The 23,268-nt window shown below is 45.2% G+C and overlaps 1 protein-coding gene across 3 annotated transcripts in view; it reads left to right on the plus strand.

The window, feature by feature from the left end:
* cep104 (centrosomal protein 104) overlaps positions 1–23,268 on the plus strand; it is a 192,174-nt gene that overhangs the window by 16,854 nt on the left and 152,052 nt on the right. For 2 of the 3 annotated variants that reach the window (XM_084332767.1, XM_084332768.1), the window contains exons 5-6: positions 1,187–1,249; positions 21,355–21,431. In XM_084332767.1, coding sequence (XP_084188893.1) covers positions 1,187–1,249; positions 21,355–21,431 — 140 coding nt within the window. The remainder of the gene's footprint in view (positions 1–1,186; positions 1,250–21,354; positions 21,432–23,268) is intronic. The other variant, XM_084332769.1, reaches the window with a different exon arrangement.

Here is a 23,268-nt window from a genome sequence, read left to right on the forward strand (position 1 = left end):
GACAGCCACAACACAATCAGTGTGACCGGGCCCTCAGTTTAGCAGGACCTCAGTTTTGCAAAGGGTAAACTAAAACTAATGTCAACCATTCCTGCGATCACAGGAAACATATGTAAGTAATATATAGGTATAAAACATTTGTGTTTTTATTTGATCATAGACACTAGCAAATATTGATCACGGAAACAGTCACAGATAGGATAGTCACATAATTCAATCAGCAAAAATATCTAGGAACCAAGTCTGTAGTAAGTTATTAACTACTTCGCCATCTATGAAATTCTTTAGCTCATTCATTCTTCACATCCATTTCTTTACATTTAGTCAGTAATTCCTTTAGTTTAAACGTGCTATAGATTAAAAATGTATGTAGAGTAATCTTCTTTTTTCTTTTTTTTTTAATACATCCACAGAGCTTTTAGTTGTGGAATAAAAGTATTGCTTCTCCCCCCAAGAAATTATGAATGAATTTATATCATTTAAAAAAAAATTGCAGGTCCAAAATGAATGTTGTTGTTTACATGCATGCATGTATCCCCTCCCTACTTCCCATTTCCCCACGTGGAATGCACCTGATTAGATCAATTACATGCTGGTGCTCTAGTGCGACATCTAGTGGTTGAATGTTATCTATAGCACCTTTAACTCTTTCATTAATTTAAATGGGCATTTCACCAAACTCTTGCAGCCTTCAGTGTAATTGATTCTTCTAGAAATTATTTTGCTTTAGTCTTAGGTTCATTTGATATTTGGTTGTGTTGTTGAAAAAAAGATTCACTGTACTAAGTATATACAATGATTTATACTTAAAATCCCTTTAGGTTTTGATGCAATTTATTTTATATGTATATAAAGTCACTGAGCTGTAATTAAAGGTATCCATACAGCATATAGAACAATTGAAAACCGTCTACTCGGGTGAAAATAAAAGTGAGTTGCTTACAACTCTGTTGGATACCCTTAATTAACAAAACACATGGATTCATTGTCTTCCAGTGACATCACCGGAGTACAAATTCAAAGTCATTACCGCTCAATAAATAAACTGTTTAGTTTTACGATATGGTGTGAGATTATGTACGGAAGAAATCTCCATCGTTTTTTTTGTGAAATGCCCATTTTTAAAATGTTCTCTCGTAGTCCTGTTGCGTTCAGCCACCTCACGACATCTTGTTTGTCATTCCAGGTTGCTTTGGTTGCCATTCATGTTTTGGGCGACTCTTTGGATGGCAATGCTTGTAACACAATTGTAAGTGACTGCTACTGAACGTATGTCTTGTATGTCTGTTCATCAACGTCTTATCATTACCGCCACCCAGTGCTGAATGTACAGCGTATTGACACTGGAGGGAGCTGGTCGCTTGTGTTTGGTGTTGAAAATCTAAATCACAGTATCCAGCTAGTGCTGGGTAATATGGCCAGTTTCACATCACAATACTCTTCTTAGTTTTGACAGTAATGGTATTTGACGGACGGTATATAGTTGTCCAGTACAAATTACAATGTGATATGACAATTGTTTTTACATCTTTAAAAAAAGAAATATCACTTTTTTGGTTGTTTCAATTTGCATATCCCAGTCCCTACTGACTTTGTAGCTGCCGCCCTGCATATAACCCAAAGCTCTGTATGATGGCATGTACAATAATGCTGTATATACCGTATATATATATATTTATTCTCACCATATATATTCACACCTGTCTGTACTTACCTACACATAATCATTTTACATACCTGTAGATACTATATCTAATATCTGTAAATATCCTACTCTTACTAGTTACGCTGTTGCCAGTATGACTACTACCATACTGTCCTTATACCTGTATCACTGTACATATTATACTATACTAACTCTGTACATACATCGGATTAGCACTACACTCAGTAGTACTAATTTGTATATTTTGTACCCAGTTTAATCACCTGTACATTGTATATTGCATGCTGTTGCACTTTACTGCTATATTTGCACTCTGGTTGGATGCCAAACGTATTTCTGTTGTACTGTATAATGACAATACATTTTATCTAATCTAATCTAATTGAATCACCTGCAATCAACCATTTAACCAAAAGTGCAACTTCAGTTTGACACAGAAATGTTTGCGCTTGGCAGTCGAGCCACGTCGTACCCAGGTAGGACCTGCACTGGCAGGCATTGGTACTGGCATGTTTAATACTGCTCGTTGTCTTGTGAGACAGGTGGCTGGTGGGCTGATGAAGCTTATACCGCCGCAGTACAGAATTTAGCAGCAACTAACAACATTGCTCAATTGGCTGCTTTTCTGTAAAAAATGGTGTCGGGTGGTGGGGCCTTAGGGCCAGCCGGCGTCAACCATCACGCAAGGTTTTCTAATGGTCCACACCTCTTGAAGACAATTAGGGAGGATATTAAGAGATGGACAGTGTTACCCATTTCATTATGGGGTAGAGCAGAGATAATAAAAATGAATATTTTACCTAGAATATCATTTCTAATATCAGCTGTTCCACTCAAATTCCCCTCGTATTGGTTTAAAGAGATAAATAAGCTATTTACAGGTTTCTTATGGAGGGAGAAGACACCTAGAATCAGCTACAAGAAATTGATGAGACCAAGAAATAGCGGTGGACTTAGTATTCCGGATGTTTACTCATACTATCTCTCTTATAATGCCAGATTCCCCTTGTCATGGGGTTACATATGCAAGACCGAAATAGGCAGTTGGAAATGGATTGAGGAGAATATTTTATCAGAACTTAGTAAGACGGTATCCTTGGTATCATTATGGTTTCACCCCAAACCTAACTTTAAAATGGATAACCCGATAATAAGATTTTCATGTGAGATAATCAAAACCCTACAGAAACGGCTAGCCTTCAAAGGGATCTCTTTACCTTCATGCCCCATATGGTCTAACCCCCTGTTAATGGCTGGGGGCAGCACACTAGTAAATACTTCATGGCAGGGTAAAGGAATACATCAACTAGGACAGATTGTGAAGGATGGAGAGACGATACCTTTTAATGAATTGAAAGATCTGTATAATTTAAGAGATAGTGAATTCATGTTGTACTTTCAGTTGAGATCTGTAGTAAGATCAGTATCCATGAAAAATAGAGATATGGGGATACATAAGGATTTGGATGACAGACTAAGAAGGATCGCTTCAGAAAGGAGGTCAGTATCTAAGATCTATAGGTTACTGTCACTTAGCTCATCAGATGGCCTGGCCTCCATTAAACAGCAGTGGGAGAGGGATTTGAAGGTCTCCTTGACTGCTCCACAATGGGAGACGGTTTTAAAAATACAACAACATCATCAAAATGTGTAAGATATAAAATGATACAATTAAAGGTAGTTCATCGAGCTTATATTACACCATGTAAAATTAAAAAAATGGATCAAGCCATCTCAGATTTGTGCTGGCATGGATGTGGGGAGGTAGGAACACTCATCCACATGTTGTGGCATTGCCCCACAGTGAAGAGTTTTTGGCACAAGGTCATTTTAAGACTATCCTCTATTCTCAGTGTTAAGATACCCTTATGTCCAAAAGTCTGCCTCTTGGGCATAGGGGTAGTTGGTATACAATCAGCACTTACGCAACGCATCATTACACTAGCACATATGTCAGTTAAGCGTACTATCATGATGAACTGGAAGATCCAAAAGCCAAATTGTTTCTGCATGGACACCTGGATGAGGGATTTCATGGACCTATTGACAATGGAACGAGCAGCCTCAACGCTCGCTGAACATGACCATGGAGAGGACGGTCCCTGGATCTATATAAGGACATATTTGGAGAATACTTATGACTGAAAGCAGGAGTGTTTGATCTGCACCCCCCCCACCCCCCCCATTTTGTTAGTATGTTTTGTCTGTATTGTACCGTTTGTGAGTTTTGTTTTGTCTGTATTGTACTGTATTGTATTGTTTATTGTTTGTGAGTTTAGTTTTGTCTGTATGGTACTGTATTTATGTTGAGCTGTTTTGTGTTTCAAACTATTAATTAAAAAAAAAAAAAAAAACCATCACGCAAGGTTTTGAGGTTATTCAGCTTTTGACCCAGCCGCAAGCTATAACTGCAGGGAGGGCTAGGATGCTGTCAACGGTTGTTCACAGGCATCTTTGGTTGGAGCAATCTCCCCTTGAGGAGGGGAGGGGTCTCCTCCTCAGGGCTCCCCTCTCCGCGGGTGGACCTTGGTCTTTCCACGGAGTCGCGGGCATGTATTTGACCTGGGCTCCATGCCGCCCCACACCGCGCAGCCAGAGGTGAGAGCACAGCCTCGCCAGCGACTGCGGCGAGGCCCCTGGCCAGCGGCCATGTTTCCCCCGCCTGAGATACCCTGGACACAAGGAAAACAGGTGATCACAAGGCCGACAGCGGCCCGATGGATCGGCTATATTAGATGGGCACGCCCTAAAAAACCGTTGCCATCTATCTGTGTCTAGCACGCTCTCCGGTTACTCCCCCCCGCTACGCTACGGGACTCAGGGCTCTGATTTGTCCCCTTTGGCTGCAGGCCGCGTTCTTCCAGTGAAGCGCAAGCGGCCCCACATTTCGCTTCTCATGGAGACAGGGGCTGACACCCAGTTGCTAGCTAGGCCTGGGTCTGTATGAGAATGCTGTGCTGTCAAGCGGCTCCCACACCACACGTCCTGCATCTGTGTTTGATGAGCCTGGTGTTGTATCTGTCGACGGAGCAGGGTTCCCTGTATCTAAAAAAATTTGTCAGAGGGGGAACTCTAGGCCCAGGAGGTCACAGCGTGGATTCCCCCAGCCCCGCCCTCGCCAGGCCGGGTATTACGTTAGTGCCTCCCCTGTCTGGACTTCTGATCCCGCGGTGGTCAGTCAGGCACGCGTAATTTGGGTGGTAGTAATATCACTACAAAGCTACGGTGTGTAGAGACCCACCCTATCGGGCAGTGTGGGACCACACACCATGCATGTCCAGCTGCAGAGCAGGCTGTCCTCAGCAAGCTAAGCCAGGAAGATGCTCAGCGGGGGAGCCTATGTCACCGCGGGAGGGACCGGGCCACCTATCTACGATTCCTAGCGGACCAGCAGCAGCAGTTGGCGGCGGGGGCGCTTTGGCATTTTTACCACGTATGGCTGCAGTAGTAGCCATATGTCGGTGTGGATGGAGAGAACGCTGAGGGCAGCGCTTGTGTTGCGGTTTACACACCCCCGCCCTCCGTTTTTGGGTTTGGTACAGACTCTATTATCAGAGTCCGCGGCAGTGACAGCCCTGGCCGAGGAGATTCGTTCTCTGGTGGCGAAGCAGGCCGTCGTCGTGGTCCCATGGGAGGACGCGATGAGCGGCGTTTCCTCCCGATATTCTCTGGTGCCCGAGAAATCATGCAGGGGGGTGTCAGACCCATACTGGACCTGTCCCATGGAAGGTTCAGAATGTTGACCGTCACCCACCTGTTAAGCGCTGTCAGGTGGGGGACTGGTTCACCTCCATAGACCTGAAGGATGCGTATTTGCATCCCGATCTTCCCTCCTAGGACATACCTACGCTTCCTTTTTCAGGGCTTAGCGTACGAGTACCAGAGGCTGCCGTTCGGCTACTCTCTGGCTCCTCGCATCTTCACCAAGTGCGTGGAGACCGCGCTGGGGCCTCTGCGTCGTCAGGGGATACGAATTTTATTCTACCCTGGACGACGTTCTGGTCCTTGGCCGGTCAGAGAAGATCGCCAGGTTTCATACCAGGCAGGTGGTGGAATTCCTCACCAGCCTGGGTTTTGCTGTAGACTGGAACAAGAGTGCTCCTCTTCCCAGTCAACGGGTGGAGTACTTGGGCTTATTTCTAAGCTCAAGGTCTATATGGGCATCCCTCTCAGAGGATATTCTCGGCGCGCTCGGGAGCTTCCGTTCTGGCAGGACGGTTACGGCGCTGACCGTGATACGCCTGCGCGGTATTATGGCATCTGCTCAAGCTGTGGTCCCTCTTGGCCTCCTCTTCATGAGGAGGATACAGAGGTGGGTTTTTCCAGTGTGAAAATAGACCCTGTAAGAGTAAAATGGAAGCTGCTGAAGGTTCCCATGTCAGTACTGGGGGACCTCGCCCTCTGGGGGGGGCCTGGGGCCCTCACCAGCGGGGTCCCCATGGGCAGCAGGCTGTCACGGTCTTCACCGACACCTCCCTCACGGGATGGGGGGGGACGTGTCGGACCGACACAGTAGGGGGCAGCTGGCAAGGACCATGCTGCCCGGTCTGCACTACATATCAATGTGTTGGAATTGAAGGCAGTGCTTCTAGTCCTCGGACAGCTCGGCCATCATGTGATGGGCGAGCATGTTCTGATCAGGACGGTCGGCGCAACGTTGGTGTCGTATATCATCAAGACTGGGAGGAGTACGCTCTCCCCGTCTCCACCGGGCGGCGGCCGATTCTGTCCGTGGCCGCCCCGGGATTCTGTACGCGTTCCCCCCCATACACCTTATAGCTCAGCTGTTGGGGCGGGTACGTCATGAGCGCGGGACTTTGATCCTGGTCGCGCCGGGCCGGGGCATGGCTGTGTGGTTCCCGGCCCTGATTCAGCTCTGCCTCCTGTTCTGGGGCAGCCCCTAATGGCTTGGCTGCTGAAAGGGTGAATCTGGTGGGGATGCGTCTTAACTCTTCTGTGGTTAACGCCATCCGGAACGCACACGCTCCGTCCACTACCGCGATTTACGCAGGGAAGTGGCGTATGGTTCGAGAGTGGTGTGAGGTTTGGGGCTTGGACCCGGTGTCATGCCACCTGGACTCGCTTCTGTCCTTCTCCAGTCTATCCTGGATGGGCGGTCGGCCTCGACAGTGAAGGTATATGCCGCAGCTATATCTTCTTGTCATGTGGGCTTTGAGGGCAGAACACTGTTCAGCCACCCTCTCGTGGGACGTTTCTTGCTTGGCGCACGGCATCTCAAGCCTGTGGAACGTTCTCTGTCTCCGAGTCGGGACCTCCAACTGTTCTGGAAAGGCTGTTGGGCGCCCCGTTTGAGCCTCTTGAGCAGGCGCCATTGGATCGTCTGTCTTGCGACCGCGTTCCTTTTTTGGGCCATCACCTCCGCTAAATGCGTGGGTGAGCCGTGTGCTCTCTCGGTGTGGTCGGAGTACCTGTCTATTCGGGCCAATAGCAGGCGACTCTGTGGCCTGATCCGGCCTTCGTGCCAAGAATATCTGGAGCTCTTGTCGCTCCTGGGATATTATGCTTCAGGCGTTTCGCCCTCCTCCTCACGCTAGTGGGTTCGAGGTGAGCCTTCACCTGTCGTGTCCTGTCCGTGCACTGAAGGTTTACATTAGTCTCACGCGGGATCTCAGGGCTTCCGATCAACTGTTTGTTTGTTACGGTGGCCCTTGCGCGGGTAAGGCGCTGTCCAAGCAGCTCCTGTCACATTGGTTGTGCGAGGGCATCGCCCTTTGCTACACGTTGGCTGGACAGGTTCCCCCCGGGGTCATCAGGGCGCACTCCACTCGTGGTGTGGCGGCCTCTGCTGCCCTGTTAGGGGTGGCCTCGTTGGAGGACATCTGTGCTGCGGCCTCCTGGTCCTCCCCGAGTCCTTTCGTTAGGTTTTACCTTAGGGACATGACTGGGGGTTCTGTCCCCCAGGCAGTCCTGAGGTCCGGGACCTCTCCTGCATCCCGCCATCAGGTGGGCTAGCAGGAGTATGTGGGTGTGGACCGCGGAGTGCTGTGTCACACGTGGTCCCGCTTGTGCTGTGCGTTCGGGGGTGCCTGGTTCCCCTTTTTTCACACTTTGGTTGTAGTTGACTGCCTCCCCCCCTTCGTTAGGACGGGCGGGTGGATGGGACTCCCCTCCTCCCTGGCTGGGGCTTACGGGCCCTCAGGGGGTGCATTTGTCGTGGCCACGCGTCCGCTCTGCCCTTTATCTCAGAAGGCAGAGCGAGACGCGATGCCAGTAATGAAATATTACAAGGTTATCCTATAACCCTAGTTATATGAATACTGGCTGAGCGTCTCGCTCTTCAGCGCCCTGAGGTCCCTTGGATGTTTTCCGCGTATGGAATTCGAACTTGGAAGGGTGAGGGCGTGACCACTTCCTGCCTGTTGTAGGGGCATGCAGGGGAGTGGCGTGGTCATGTGCAAGTGGGTGCATGTGTTTGGTTTCCGTGGCACAGTAGGTGCTGGAGATAATGTTATCTCAGAAGGCAGAGCGAGACGCTCAGCCAGTATTCATATAACTAGGGTTATAGGATAACCTTATGTTATAAGACCTTTATTTTTTATTTTTTTTATTGGTCTTTTTCCCCCTCCATTTTCCTCAGATTTTCTCCCATCCCAATGTTAGTCGTATGCCAATTCCCAGTCCCTTCCTGGTCGCTGCGCACTTACCCCCCACAGTCAGATCATCTGGGAGAGTGGAGGCTACCACGTGCTTCCTCCGACACACGTCCAGCCAATCACCGCTTCTTTTCACCTGGCAGCGCGGATTCTCATTGAGAGGGCGTAGCGTGTGGGAGGATCACACTATCCCCCTCAAGTCCTATCCGCGCTTAGCAGGCGCCCCGACCGAACTGTAGGAGTCGCTGTTTACAACGACCCGGACCCACCCCGCCAGCTTCTCCCACCCTCTAATACAGCCAATTGTATTAGTGTGGACGGCCAGCCAAGCTGGTGACAACCCCGGAGCTGTGTTATAAGACCTTTATAAGGTATTTGTAGATAATGAACTAATCATGAACAAACCATTTATATACATTTGTAAATGGTTATTAAATCATTTATAACTATTTGTATAACATTTACAAATTAGTTCTACATTATTTATAACTCATTATCAACATTGTTTGTACTTGATTTGTTCATCATTAAATAATGTTGTTTAATGTGTAGTAACACATTACACTATGTTATGCACATGTATTTTATGTTAATAAAATTGCATTTATCTATAGTCCTAATTCTGTCACTGTTTGATGTCACAAAGAAGGGTGTATCTGAAAGCTTATAAAACTTATAAAACAAATAATTAACTATTAGACATTTGTTAATGATGAATAGGCTTCACTTTAGATTAGGGCACACAATAGCATCTGCAAATGATTTATAGATGTTTTATGAATTTCTTAACAAATAATTTGTTGAACATGAACAAATAAATGGAGGTACAGTATAGTTGTTTTTTCATATCCATTTTTCAAAGCATCTAGAAATGTGTTACTACACATTAAACAACATTATGTAATGATGAACAAATCAAGTACAAACAATGTTGATAATGAGTTATAAATAATGTAGAACAAATTTGTAAACGTTATACAAATATAGTTATAAATGATTTAATAATAACTTACGAATGTATATAAATGGTTTGTTCATGATTAGTTCATTATCTACAAATACCTTATAAATGTCTTATAACTGAGTGTTATTATAAAGTGTTACCCATGTAGGGAGTATCTAATGTTCAAACTGAATCTAAGCAAAACAGAATTGCTCCACCTGCCAGCCAAATCCTCCCCCCTGACCGACCTTTCCATCACAGTCGAGAATGCAACTGTGACCGCGTCCCCGACCGCCAAGAACCTTGGTGTTGTCCTCGACGACCAGTTGATCTTCTCTGCTCACATCGCAGCGACAACCAGAACCTGCAGATTCTTGAGCAACGTCAGAAGGATCCGCCCCTTCCTGACAAAAGAAGCCACCCAAATCCTCGTCCAATAGTAGTCGGCCCATGTCACCCCACTTCTTAGGGACCTGCACTGGCTCCCCATTGCTGCACGAATCCGCTTCAAGGCCCTCGACCTAACATACCGTGCGGCAAAGGGAACCGCTCCGGCCTACCTCCCGTCAATGGTCTCTAACTACACACCCTCAAGACCCCTACGCTCTGCATCTTCTGGCCGCCTCAGACCTACTCCTATCCAAGCTCCGGGAGGGTCAAGTCGCCTATTCTCAGTCCTTGCCCCACAATGGTGGAATGAACTACCCACCCCAGTTAGGACAGCCGAAACCCGTCCAATCTTTCGCTGTCGACTAAAGACGCACTTCTTCAACCATTATCTGGAAAAAAAAAAGAAAAAAAAAATATATATATATCTAACCCTAACTAACCTTACTGTCATGCACTTGTCCTAATAAACTAACCTACACTGTAGCATGCAACACTTTGATGAACATTGTTACTCAGCTGATAGAGTTGTACCCTTCCTGATGACTTGTCGTACAGAACTTGTAAGCTTTGGATAAAAGCGTCAGCTAAATGACTAAATGTAAATGTAATGTTAGCATGAACAAAATGCCAGCTTGTCGTACAGAACTTGTAAGCTTTGGATAAAAGTGTCAGCTAAATGTAAATTTAAATGTAATGTTAGCATGAACAAAATGCCAGCTTTGGTTAAGCCTAAATAAAGCGAGATACATGTCATGTTAACTTATCACAGAAGTGTAGTGCATTTCTGACTGCATTAGCTAACTTGGAGGAATACTATTGTGGGATTAAAAACCTGTGGGCCTAAGCCTGATTTATTATATTCAAATACTCTTGTTTCTGTAATGTAATATGACTTTTAGTTTACTCAAAATTCTAAATATTCAATACAGATTATACCCGAGCTGGTCCAGACCAAAATGTACAACTAAAAAATGACAATCAACATGTGAACATACAATCATATTTGTACATTTGAACAAGCTGCTGCTCTTTCTATGAGGTGTAACTGTACAGCGACTGAAATGCCACGTTGGCCCTTGGGCTTTACCATCTGCTACCTTCTCAAGGCACACTATCTTATTTGCTGAAACCTAAAAATATAGGTGTCTAGACATTTTATGTACAGACTCCAAACTTTGAATGTTTGAATGTCCTCTAATCATTAACATATGTTGGCCTCTTAAAATGCTGACTCTATTGAATGGTTGTATTGATGATACTTGAACATGTGCTAATGAATTTGTTTACATTTATATGTATGCTAGTTCAAATATATATATTAGTTGTTTGCATTGGATATCAATTCATCCTAGATTGAATTGCTTTGTTTTCTTCTGCATCTATACTTTGTCGCCTTGTGAGTTTGATGCTATTTACTCGCCCTCATTGCAGCAAAGACACAGTCAAGGGTAAAGTTAGCTTTAGCTTAGCTTAGCCTAGTTGTGGTGGATGCGAGCACCTGCAGGCCCTGCCCTGCACAGTGACATTCTGACATTCTGCTGTTTACACACCTCTAGCTTTAGCTTGCCTTTAGGTTCATGGTGGTGGATGCTAGCTGCTAACGGATACACTGGCATTATGTATCCGGGTCCAGCACCAACAGCTTATGACTAACAAAACAGCTTGTACTAAAAACAACAAAAGAAAACTAAAAACATAAAGATGTGTTCCATAGACTCTGGAATTATGTAAAATTGCCCCAAAGTGAACAATTTAGGACCTTTAACTTATTTAGAATTCGTTTTTTTTGTTCACTTAAAAATATACAGTATGTGTATACAGTTATTATTATTATTATTATTATTATTATTATTATTATTATTATTATTATTATTATTATTATTATTATTATTATTATTATTATTATTATTATTATTATTATTATTATTATTATAAAAAATAATATTATGGATCCATGATGGTATACCTTAATTTTCTGTTCATCACCTCTGATCATTACCGTCACCCAGTGTTGAATGTACAGCACATTGACAGTTGAGGGCGCTGGTGGCTCGTGTTTGGCGTTGAAGTTACCCGGTGATCAGTCCCTTTAACTGAGAGAAGATGTGGATGTTTCATGCAGTGCTGTGTCACTAGTATTCTGTTGATGATTGTGATTAAACAAGTTAATCGTGGGAAAAAAAAGAAAAGTGAAAGCTGTTTTAAAAATATTTTTATTCCAAAACATCTTTATATACAGTAGATAGGTTGGTTAGTAGGTTGTCAAGCTTTTGCAATTTGGAAACATTTTCCCTTCATGTTATTTTGATATAAAAAATAATAATATTGATATTATTTCTTGGGAAAATTATAAACTTAAAATTATAAAGTGTCATTTTTGGAACTTAAATTTTTTTTACAAAACTATACACCAGTGTATAATGCCTGTACACTGAAACTGGGCTCAAGCTTACCTGATCATCAATCATACTCCTAGTCTCTACACTATAGAGTAGCACGAAGCTTCAGTAGTAATTATCCACCAATAATAGAAGCTTCATTCTTCACTGTGGTGGGTAGATGAGAGCTATATGGTAGACGGATCTTCTGAAAGTTGTCATGACTAAACGTCCTTGTCAGAAAGAACCGATTGGATTATTATTTCTAGAAGCTATGTCTTATGCTGATCTAGGCTAAGAAAGCAATCAATAAAAAAATTCGTAAAACCAATCACTCAAATCTTGATTTCAGCATCAAAAACCACAGCAGCGATCAAAGCTTCGAAGCATTGGGGTCAGAACCTACAGAAGTGTTGGTTTGGTGGCGGCTACGTGGCGTAGTGGGCAAGGCGCTCGCCATGAAATCTGGAGACGCTGGGCTTGCCTGTTCGAGCCCAGCGCTCCACATTTGCTTTCAGTTTAGCTGGTCGTCCGTACTAATACACATTGGCCGTATTAGGGGGTGGGAAACTGATGGGTGGGGATCGGGCGTTGTGGACAGCGACTCCTACAGGTCGGTTGGTGCGCCTGCGCAGTAGAATCAGGAAGTGTCGGGGGCAGCGTGAGCCTCCCACGCGTTACTCCTCGCCACTGAGAGATGGAGCTGCGCAGGTAAAAAGATGCGACTGCTGTTACCTCAAGTACCGGAGGGGGCTTGTGCTATGTATGACTTAGTCCACATTGCAGCCGGCTTGTGGGAGGCAAGAAACAGCGTTTGTGACAGGGGAGGGTTGAATTGGATGATACGAAATTGGGATGGGAGAAAATATAGAAAAATGGGAGAAAAAGTGGATCCAAAAAAAAAAGAAGTGTTGGTTTGGTGAACAAGGGTGCAGAGATACAGCAGAGTTTCACAGTGAAACACATGGTGCAGAGACAGGAGGAGCTCACAGGACAGTGCAATATATACAGTACAGGCACGGTAGACCGTGGGCTGAACATACCACTCTCCATTCAGAGTGTTTGGTTGCCGCTGAGCCTGGTCATTTAAATTCTGGGATCCCGGTCGGTTTCACCCCAGTCTAAACTCCCTGGTATCACTTTCAGTGCCTGTTCCCGTTCAATCGGATGCTTTGATTTGAATAGAGTGACTAATAAAGCAGTAAGAGAGGAGAGTGGGTGCTTGACTGTGAGGTTTTGGCACTGCTCTGCTCAGCCGCGTGCCGCACATCGGCACCACTGTGCCAAAATCTCACAGTATACCATGACCTCCACTCTCGTGTGTTATTGCTGGAGCCGGGCAATGTGGCCAGAAGTATCATATCACAATACTGTTGCCGTTTCGTTCAAAATGGTCTATTTTCTTTAACACTTTGAGTGCCAGCGAAGCTATATGTCGTTAGTTCATGCCGACCGTTGAATGCCAGCAACGCTATATAGCGTTTGTTTGTCTTTTATTTTTTTATTAGCGATTTGAATTCATATTTCATCAATCTAGCCTCACGCTAGTGCAGCAACCTCTCTCTGAGCTCCATTGGGAAAATACCGCCCCTTATCGTCTCTCCCTGTGTAACTGCACCCCATTGGATTAGACTGATGGGGGGGGGGGGGGGGGGGAATCCAGTTTCCTCATTTTACTTTTCCGGCAAGCCATCCGAAGAGATCGAAGTGATTGCCGAGCCGGAAAACAGTGTGGAATACATATTTACAGTACCCAGCGCTGAATCAATAAACGTGATCGATATTTGGAATGGCGATCAGGAATTGGAATAATCTTTTTGGAGAACATCTGATCTGAGGTAAGGAATCTATTTTACCAGTCTTAAAATAATCTGATCTGTTTTCACTGAGATATCAGCGTTTGCCCTATGTGTGTGTGTGTGCGCGCTGATCAGGAAATGAGAGAATAGATTTTTCAGCTCGCTTCTCTAGGGTGCATAAGTACACATATACTATCGATAGTCTAGCGTTTATTTGAAAACTATTCATAAATAGGCCGATAAATGACAGTGTTTTGTGTATTCCAGAATATTCCAGTAAATGCCGTTTATCACGGAATCTTTATATTTTCCTGAAACTTTCAAGAAAACAAGGGCTTTTCAAAATGCTATAAAACGTAAATGAACAGATTAAAAAAAAAAAAAAAAAAAAAAAATCCGTTTCGACAATGTTGACTGCAAACAAGTCATTGATAAGCGATGGCCAGATTAGACACATAATTTAAGACATAGATTATGCGTTCACAACGCTATCATTGAAGTGGGTGCTGGCATTCAACCATGTTTTACCATGTTCACCAGTGGCATCCAAAGTGTTAAAGGTCCCCTATTGTAGAAATGGCCTCTTCCTGTGTTTTGACATGTACTGTGACAGCTGTGACAAGAACCCTCCCTATTGAAACAAGCCGTTCATAATTGCGGCCAACATTGACGATTAGCTAATTGATATATAGTTAATTTGCATATCCCAGTCTCTACTGTCTACGGCCATTTTGTTTCCTTAAGTGCCCCATTAAAAGCTGCTTCCTGCTTAAAGACAGCACTTGTGTACTGAGTGTGATCTCAGAGCCCTGTCACTGCTTAAAAGCAGAACCTCAGCCTCTCCTGGAATCACTCTGTACTACATTCTGTTGTGGAAGGACAGCTCATTCACTGAGAGACTTACACTGCATCAGGGTAAGACATTTTAAGTAATTTAGTAATATCTTTAAACTGAGACTTGATTGCTGACCTGACCAGCTGACTTGATTAAGGGGCGTGTTTAAAGCGGCCATTTTGTTTCCTTAAGTGCCCCATTAAAAGCTGCTTCCTGCTTAAAGACAGCACTTGTGTACTGAGTGTGATCTCAGAGCCCTGTCACTGCTTAAAAGCAGAACCTCAGCCTCTCCTGGAATCACTCTGTACTACATTCTGTTGTGGAAGGACAGCTCATTCACTGAGAGACTTACACTGCATCAGGGTAAGACATTTTAAGTAATTTAGTAATATCTTTAAACTGAGACTTGATTGCTGACCTGACCAGCTGACTTGATTAAGGGGCGTGTTTAAAGCGGCCATTTTGTTTCCTTAAGTGACCCATTAAGGGCCAGGTGTTAGACAGCACTAATTAGTGATGGGGATTTAAAGGCCTGCTGGCTTAGCGTCAGCGAAGCGTCGAGAAACGAAGAGGGACAAAGAGGAGTTTTCCTGGAGTTATTCGCCGAAGGATCCGCCGATCCACCTAGTGCTAAGTACACCCTAGTCCTATCTTTCACTCCACTCTGAAAAATCTCCCTTTCCCTCCCACTCTGCTATTTCTCTACTTCCTCCCTGCCACTCTTGACACCACAATGTGTCTCATATCCACAATCTGCTCCTCCAGAACAGATTCAACCCACCCACGGCAGTTTGCTAGCAACCCGGCTAATCTATCCTACCCTCCTACAGCCACTAATACACCTGTCACAGTACGGGGAGGCTTATGGAATTGTCAATCAGCAGTCAAGAAAGCTGACTTCATTACTGCCTACGCCCATAGTCAAAATCTGCAGCTCTTGGCTCTAACTGAGACCTGGATAACCCCCAATAACTCATCAACACCTGCAGCATTATCTACAAACTATAACTTCACTCACACACCTCGACCTTTCAGACGGGGTGGAGGCACTGGCCTCATGACATCTCCTTCATGGACTACAAACTTAACACCCCTCCCAGCACTGTCACTCTCCTCTTTTGAATATCATGCAGTATCTGTCTCTAATCCTTTCAATCTCACCATTGTTACACTCTACCGCCCTCCAGGTCCGCTCGATCACCTCACAGATGAGCTGGACATGCTTCTAAGCTCCTTACCGGAAGATGGTACCCCTCTCCTTCTATTGGGCGACTTCAACCTGCCTGACTCATCTCAGTCAGTCATAGTAGTCTCCCTCCTACAATAATTTGACCTGACTCCCACTGCCATGCCTCCCACCCACAAAGCAGGCAACTCCTTGGATCTCATATTTTCCCGTAACTCCAGCATCATTAACACCACGGTAACTCCCCTACATGTATCTGACCATTCCTTCATATCCTTCTCACTAACTCTCATGCTTAACCGAAAGGTCTTCACCCCAACTCAAACCGTCTCACTCAGATGCAACCTGCCCTCCCTATCCCCCTCCACCCTCTCCTCTGACATACTGTCCGCTCTACCTTTGATTGACACCTTCTCTGCTCTCTCCACAGAGATGGCAACCTCCACCCTCCTCTCAGCCCTTGCAACCTCCTTCGACAAGCTCTGTCCCCTCGTTGAGAAACCTGCCCGCCGTTCCCCACCCAGTCCATGGCTGACAGATCCAGTAAGAGAACAAAGACAGGTCCTGAGAGCAGCTGAAAGGAAGTATAGAAAGTCACGCCTCACTGCTGACATCGACACATATCACAACCTCTTGTTAACATTCTCCAAAACCATTACTAATGCCAAAGCTTCTTTCTTTCACCATAGGATCGAGGCCTCTGCCAAGAATCTTCGCAAACTGCATGCTACCATGTCCTCCCTCCCCACTTCCTTCTTTGAGGAAAAAGTGGAGAACATCCGCAGCTCCTTCTCCCAACCCCCACCCATTCCAAATGCTGAATCGAGAACCTCATCCTTCACTCTGTCATCTTTCTCTCCCATTACAGAAGCCGAGACCCTGACACTGGTAACGTCGAACCGTCCGACTACATGCCAGCTGGACCGGCTACCTTCCCCACTCCTCCAGACCATAGCACCAGACATCCTCCCATTCCTAACTGCAACCATCAACTCCTCACTCAACTCGGGGGTGGTCCCCACCTCCCTAAAACAAGCCAGAGTCACGCCCCTCATAAAAAAACCATCCCTGAACCCTATCGTCATAGGCAACTACCGTCCTGTCTCTCTTCTCTCCTTCCTTTCTAAAACACTTGAACGTGCTGTATCCAACCAACTTACTGCTTATCTCTTACAGAATGACCTCCTAGACCCTAATCAGTCAGGCTTCAGGACTGGTCACTCCACAGAGACAGCCCTCATTGCGGTCACAGAGGCACTTCACTTAGCAAAAGCGAAAGGCCTCTCCTCTGTCCTGATTCTCCTAGATCTATCTGCAGCCTTCGACACAGTCAACCACCAGATCCTCCTCGCGGCCCTCGCAGGAATGGGAGTGGCTGGCTCTGCGCTGACATGGTTGTCATCATACCTCAATGACCGCTCCTACCAAGTGTCATGGAGAGGGACCCTGTCGGCCACCCGCCCCCTGCGGACGGGTGTCCCCCAGGGCTCGGTTTTAGGACCCCTTCTCTTCTCCCTCTACACTAAATCACTGGGTAACATTATCACGTCTCATGGCTTCTCCTACCACTGTTATGCCGACGATACTCAACTCTTCCTCTCCTTCCCTCCCTCAGATATCCACGTCTCTGAGCGGATCTCGGCCTGTCTGTCCGACATCTCTGCCTGGATGACGACCAACCACCTCAAACTGAACCTAAGCGAAACAGAATTGCTCCACCTGCCGGCCAAATCCTCCCCCCTGACCGACCTTTCCATCACAGTCGAGAATGCAGCTGTGACCGCGTCCCCGACCGCCAAGAACCTTGGTGTTGTCCTCGACGACCAGTTGAACTTCTCTGCTCACATCGCAGCGACAACCAGAACCTGCCGATTCCTCCTGAGCAACGTCAGAAGGATCCGCCCCTTCCTGACAAAAGAAGCCACCCAACTCCTCGTCCAATCAACAGTCATCTCCCGCCTCGACTACTGCAACGCACTGCTCGCTGGCCTCCCGGCCAATGCCACTAAGCCTCTTCAACTCATTCAGAACGCAGCGGCCCGCCTGATCTCAAACCTACCGAAGTCGGCCCATGTCACCCCACTTCTTAGGGACCTGCACTGGCTCCCCATTGCTGCACGAATCCGCTTCAAGGCCCTCGACCTAGCATACCGTGCGGCAAAGGGAACTGCTCCCGCCTACCTCCGGTCAATGGTCTCTAACTACACACCCTCAAGACCCCTACGCTCTGCATCTTCTGGCCGCCTCAGACCTACTCCTATCCAAGCTCCGGGAGGGTCATCAAAGAGAAGTCGCCTATTCTCAATCCTTGCCCCACAATGGTGGAATGAACTACCCACCCCAGTTAGGACAGCCGAAACACGTCCAATCTTTCGCCGTCGACTAAAGACGCACTTCTTCAACCATTATCTGAATTAAAAAAAGAAAAGAGAAAAAAAATATCTAACCCTAACTAACCATACTGTCATGCACTTGTCCTAATAAACTAACCTACACTGTAGCACTCAACACTTTGATGAACATTGTTACTCAGCTGATAGAGTTGTGCCCTTCCTGATGGCTTGTCGTACAGAACTTGTAAGTCGCTTTGGATAAAAGCGTCAGCTAAATGACAAAATGTAAATGTAAATGTAGCCACCACCCACAATCAACCATTTAGTGCAAGTGCAACTGCAGGTTGACACAGCCCATTTTTCATTGTAATAAGTATCTAACGTTAGGAGTGAACAAAATGCCAGCCAGACGCATGTCATGTTAACTTATCACAGAAGTGTAGTGCATTTCTGACATTAGCTAATGCTACATCACTCAGCACCGCCGTAGACTTGGAGGAATACCATCAGTTGTTTGCATTGGATATCAATTCATCCTAGATTTCATTACTTTATTTTCTTCTGCATCTATACTTTGTCGACTTAAAAGTATGTATAATGTAAGCAGCTATCCCTATTATTCCTTCAAAACAATAATATGAATGTCCCTGTAAAGCAATAATAAACATTATGTTCTTAGTCACGCCACAATTTTTTTTTAATTATTTACCACCCAGCCATATTTGAACAATTAAAAAGATGAATAACCCAGCTAAAAATACTTTATCTTGCATCTCTCAAGATTGGTGGGGCGTGGTCAGATCACGCTTGATTGACTGCTCCCTTTCAGCTAAGTACCATTTTACTTTCCATCCAATCACTAAAACCTTTGCTCTGAACTACTAAATCTATAAAATGGACCCTACTTGGTTAGAAAGCTTGACTATTTGACTAACTAGCAAACAAAGTTGGACCACCCAAATCTGTGCTTTTATTTAACTATACTTCCCGGAGTATGGCACTAATTGTTTTATAATTTTCCAAAACGGATAGCATTAGCTTAAACGTTTTGCTATAAACTACCAACTCTAATCCGTATCGACTTGGTTAGAAAGCTTGACTAATAGACTAACTAACAAACTAGATTAGACAACCCAAATCTGTGTTTTTATTTAACTAACAGGGCTACCTCCCAGAGTATGGCGCTAATCGTTTTAGCATTTTCCATTCACATACATGAAACGGTTAGCATTAGCTTTGCTATGCTCCACTTTTGCTACTTATCAACTCTGGGAGAACCATGATAATGCACTCTAGTTTTTATATAGTGGGAGGGGAGGGGTTATGCTAAGCTCCAGGGTGTCATCGAGCCATGACTTCAGGCCCGCCCCCAAAAAATCCTGAACACAAAAATCTTGTTCACTCCGAATGGTCCAATTCCACAATTCAGTACTACATACAGTACTTCACTGTCTTTTTACATGTTTTCAGCAACTATTTTCTAACATGTATAATGTGTTTAGAAACAAGTCTCAGCATTTACTTTACAGGGACAGTAAGCTTCACATACTTACTTATGCGTTGATAAGAGTATACAGTATATGTGTGTATTTACCTTGAGAGAGAGAGAGAGAGAGAGAGAGAGAGAGAGAGAGAGAGAGAGAGAGAGAGAGGAATGTGGTAATCGGGTAGAGAGAGGGGGCAGTGTGTGATCAGACAGGAGGCCTTTAGTTAGCCAGTGTAATCAGATAGACTTGCAGACGGACAGCCCCTGGAGGAGACACACACACACACATATACACACACACACACACACACACACACACACACACACACACACACACACATCAAGGTAAATACATGTGAAGCATACACAACACACAAAGACACACACACACATCAAGGTTAACACACTTGTGACACACAGACACAAACACAAACAAATACATACAAACAGACACCCACATAATAGCACATTAACAAGGTAAACACAGATTTGCATGCACACACACACAATCAAGGTAACCACACACTTCCACACAAACAATTAAACTAAACACACACACACACACACACACACACACACACATACACACACACACACACAGTTTCCACTGAACAAGCTGGACATTGTTGCTTGGTTAATCCCACTCTAAGCACCGTGACATACCGATACCACTGGGCAGCGCTGCCTATATCTTGTTCTTATACATGGAGGGAGACGTTAAATTGTGTTGACTTTAAATTCCAGGGAGGGATACTACTGTGTTATTTAGTAAAGGATCGGTTCAGATTAGATTAGATATGTGTTATTGTTTTACTGTAGGGCAGGCCTGTTGGAGCTGTAGTATCATACCTGATGACGCCCTATATGATGTCGATGCGTTTAACTGCCTTACCACTCACGTATGCACACACACACACACTAATTACTGTATTTAATTGGGTGCTTATAAAGGAACAAATGACAGAACCAATTTCAGTATAAACATTTGAAAAAAAGATACAACTGCCAGTCGAATGGAAATTAAATAAAAACATTATGATGTGAGGTGAAGTGAAAACGCATCACTAGTTCTTGTCCCTTTCATGGCACGGCCATGAAGCACATTGTATGACATCATCGACACGCTTCATTCCTGTTCCCCTATAGAGCGAATACACACCCGTTGACATGTCTCCATATGATTGTACATGCTCTGTGGCCTGTCATTATTAAGCTGTGTAGGGGGATGGCTAAGAGAGAGAATGTGTGTGTGTGTGTGTGTGTGTGTGTGTGTGTGTGTGTGTGTGTGTGTGTGTGTGTGTGTGTGTGTGTGTGTGTGTGTGTGTGTGTGTGTGTGTGTGTGTGTGTGTGTGTGTGTGTGTGTGTGTGTGTGTGTGTGTGTGTGTGTGTGTGTGTGTGTGTGTGTGTGTGTGTGTGTGTGTGTGTGTGTGTGTGTGTGTGTGTGTGTGTGTGTGTGTGTGCAAAAGCCACACTTGTGAGGATCAGTTTGAATTGTAGGCATATCACTTTCTTTTTTGAGGAAGCAAGGACATTTTGGCTGGGTCTCACTTCGACAAGGGGTACTACTGTATTTTAGGGTACGGGTTAGGATAATGGTTAAAGTTAGTCATGTAATGAGAAGTGTTAATGATCACATCATGGTCAATGGAAGGTCCTCTCAAGTACAGTAATACAAGTGTGTCTGCTTGTGTGTTTGTGTAACTTGTCCATCTGTTTGCCCCCAGCCCAGCAGAGAGCGGCTGATCGAGCACTACCTCAACAGTACGCAGCAGGAGACAGCCTTGGATGCGACCTACATGGGGTGAGGCAAGGCCATTGAACCCCGGTCTCTGTCTTGTGACAATAACATCGTCCAGCAAAAAGCCATCTATTGCGGAAAGCGACAGACGAGTCACTTGAGGCCACCGGGCACACGGCGCAGGTGGCGCCTAACGAGCCCGTGCAAAATGGAGGAAAAACAGGTTTCGAAATAGTTGTTATGTGTTTCACTCGGAGGGACGCTCCGCGGTGGGGTGTCGCCCCCAGGGCTGTTCAATGTTTTCCCTCTCCGGTGTGGAGTTGCACAACACCCTGGTTTGGATCCCACCCGCTGGAATGAGATCGCGGGGATACGTTTCCACACACAGATCTTATCATCGTATCTTATACAGACGGGTGATACATTAAAGTACAACCAAAGTGTTAGTAAAGTGTTGGGCCGCAGAGAGTCACCAGAACAGCTTCAGTGCACCATGGCGTGTCTACAAGTCTCTGGAACTCTACTGGAGGGATGGAGCAACACTCATCCATCATTTTGTGTTTTGACGACGATGGTGGTGGTGGAGATCGCTTTCTAACACAATGGTCCAAAATCACCCGTAGGTGTTCAATTGGGTTGAGATCTGGTGATCTGTGAAGGCCATAGCATTATGATTCACATCATTTTCATGTTCATCAAACCACTCGGTGACCCCTCGTGCCCTGTGGATGGGTTAGGGTTAGTGTCCTGTGTATGGGTGGCGTTGTCATCCTGGAAGAGACCACTTCCATCAGGATATAAATGTTTCATAGGATAAAGGTGATCACTCAGAATAACTTTGTATTGATTTGCACAGTTGTTTAATTGTATCATGCAGCACACCTGTATGGAAGCATCTGCCTTTATGTTTCTCCACTCATTTATTCAGGTTTTTCTTTTAATTTGTCACCCGTGTGTATCTCTCCACGTGTGTTTCAATGATAGACAGTAACTCCACACAGTACCACTGGAGCTAAACAGTGGATGCTATGGAATTTAGAGCTGTGATACACCCGGCAACTTTTGGAGCAATGTCGATGGGCAATGACCCCCAGCAACAACTATTTGATTCTAGCAACAGTGCTGAAGCAACCTTTTGGGAAATATTGTCCATCAGAGTTATCCAACAAGGTGCCCTTTGAACCACAGAGACAACAGATCAACCACAGTCTATTCCCACATCTCACAGGCACGGACCGTTCATCATCCTCGTATAGGAATAAATATATACTAAGACCTAAGAACACCATCCTTGTATAGGAATAAATATATACTAAGACCTAAGAACACCATCCTTGTATAGGAATAAATACATACTAAGAACCGAGATCTGGAGTTACACTTTCCCCTCCCTCAAGAATTACCACTGAGGTGCCCTTGAGCAAGGCACTGTTCAGTGGTCAACCTTGGTCAACCTTGTCAGACAGTGGTTGTACTGGGATTCTCCTAGTGGTCAACCTTCTAAGACTGTGGTTGTACTGGGAAGCTCCTAGTAGTCAACCTTCTAAGAATGGGGTTGTACTGGGCAGCTCCCAGTGGTCAACCTTCTAAGACTGTGGTTGTACTGGGCAGCTCCTAGTGGTCAACCTTCTAAGACTGTGGTTGTACTGGGCAGCTCCTAGTGGTCAACCTTTTAAGAATGTGGTTGTACTGGGCAGCTCCTAGTTGTCAACCTAGTCAGACAGTAGTTGTACTGGGCAGCTCCTAGTGGTCAACCTTGTCAGACAGTGGTTGTACTGGGCAGCTCCTAGTGGTCAACCTTGTCAGACTGTGGTTGTACTGACAGCTCCACTGTGTGGAACTGTGTGAATGAATGAAAACCTTATTTAACAGATTGCAGAATGCGTACAATACAGTACGG

This window comes from Notolepis coatsorum (genome assembly GCF_963971535.1).
Source record: "Notolepis coatsorum genome assembly, chromosome: 17".
NCBI classification, from domain to species: domain Eukaryota; kingdom Metazoa; phylum Chordata; class Actinopteri; order Aulopiformes; family Paralepididae; genus Notolepis; species Notolepis coatsorum.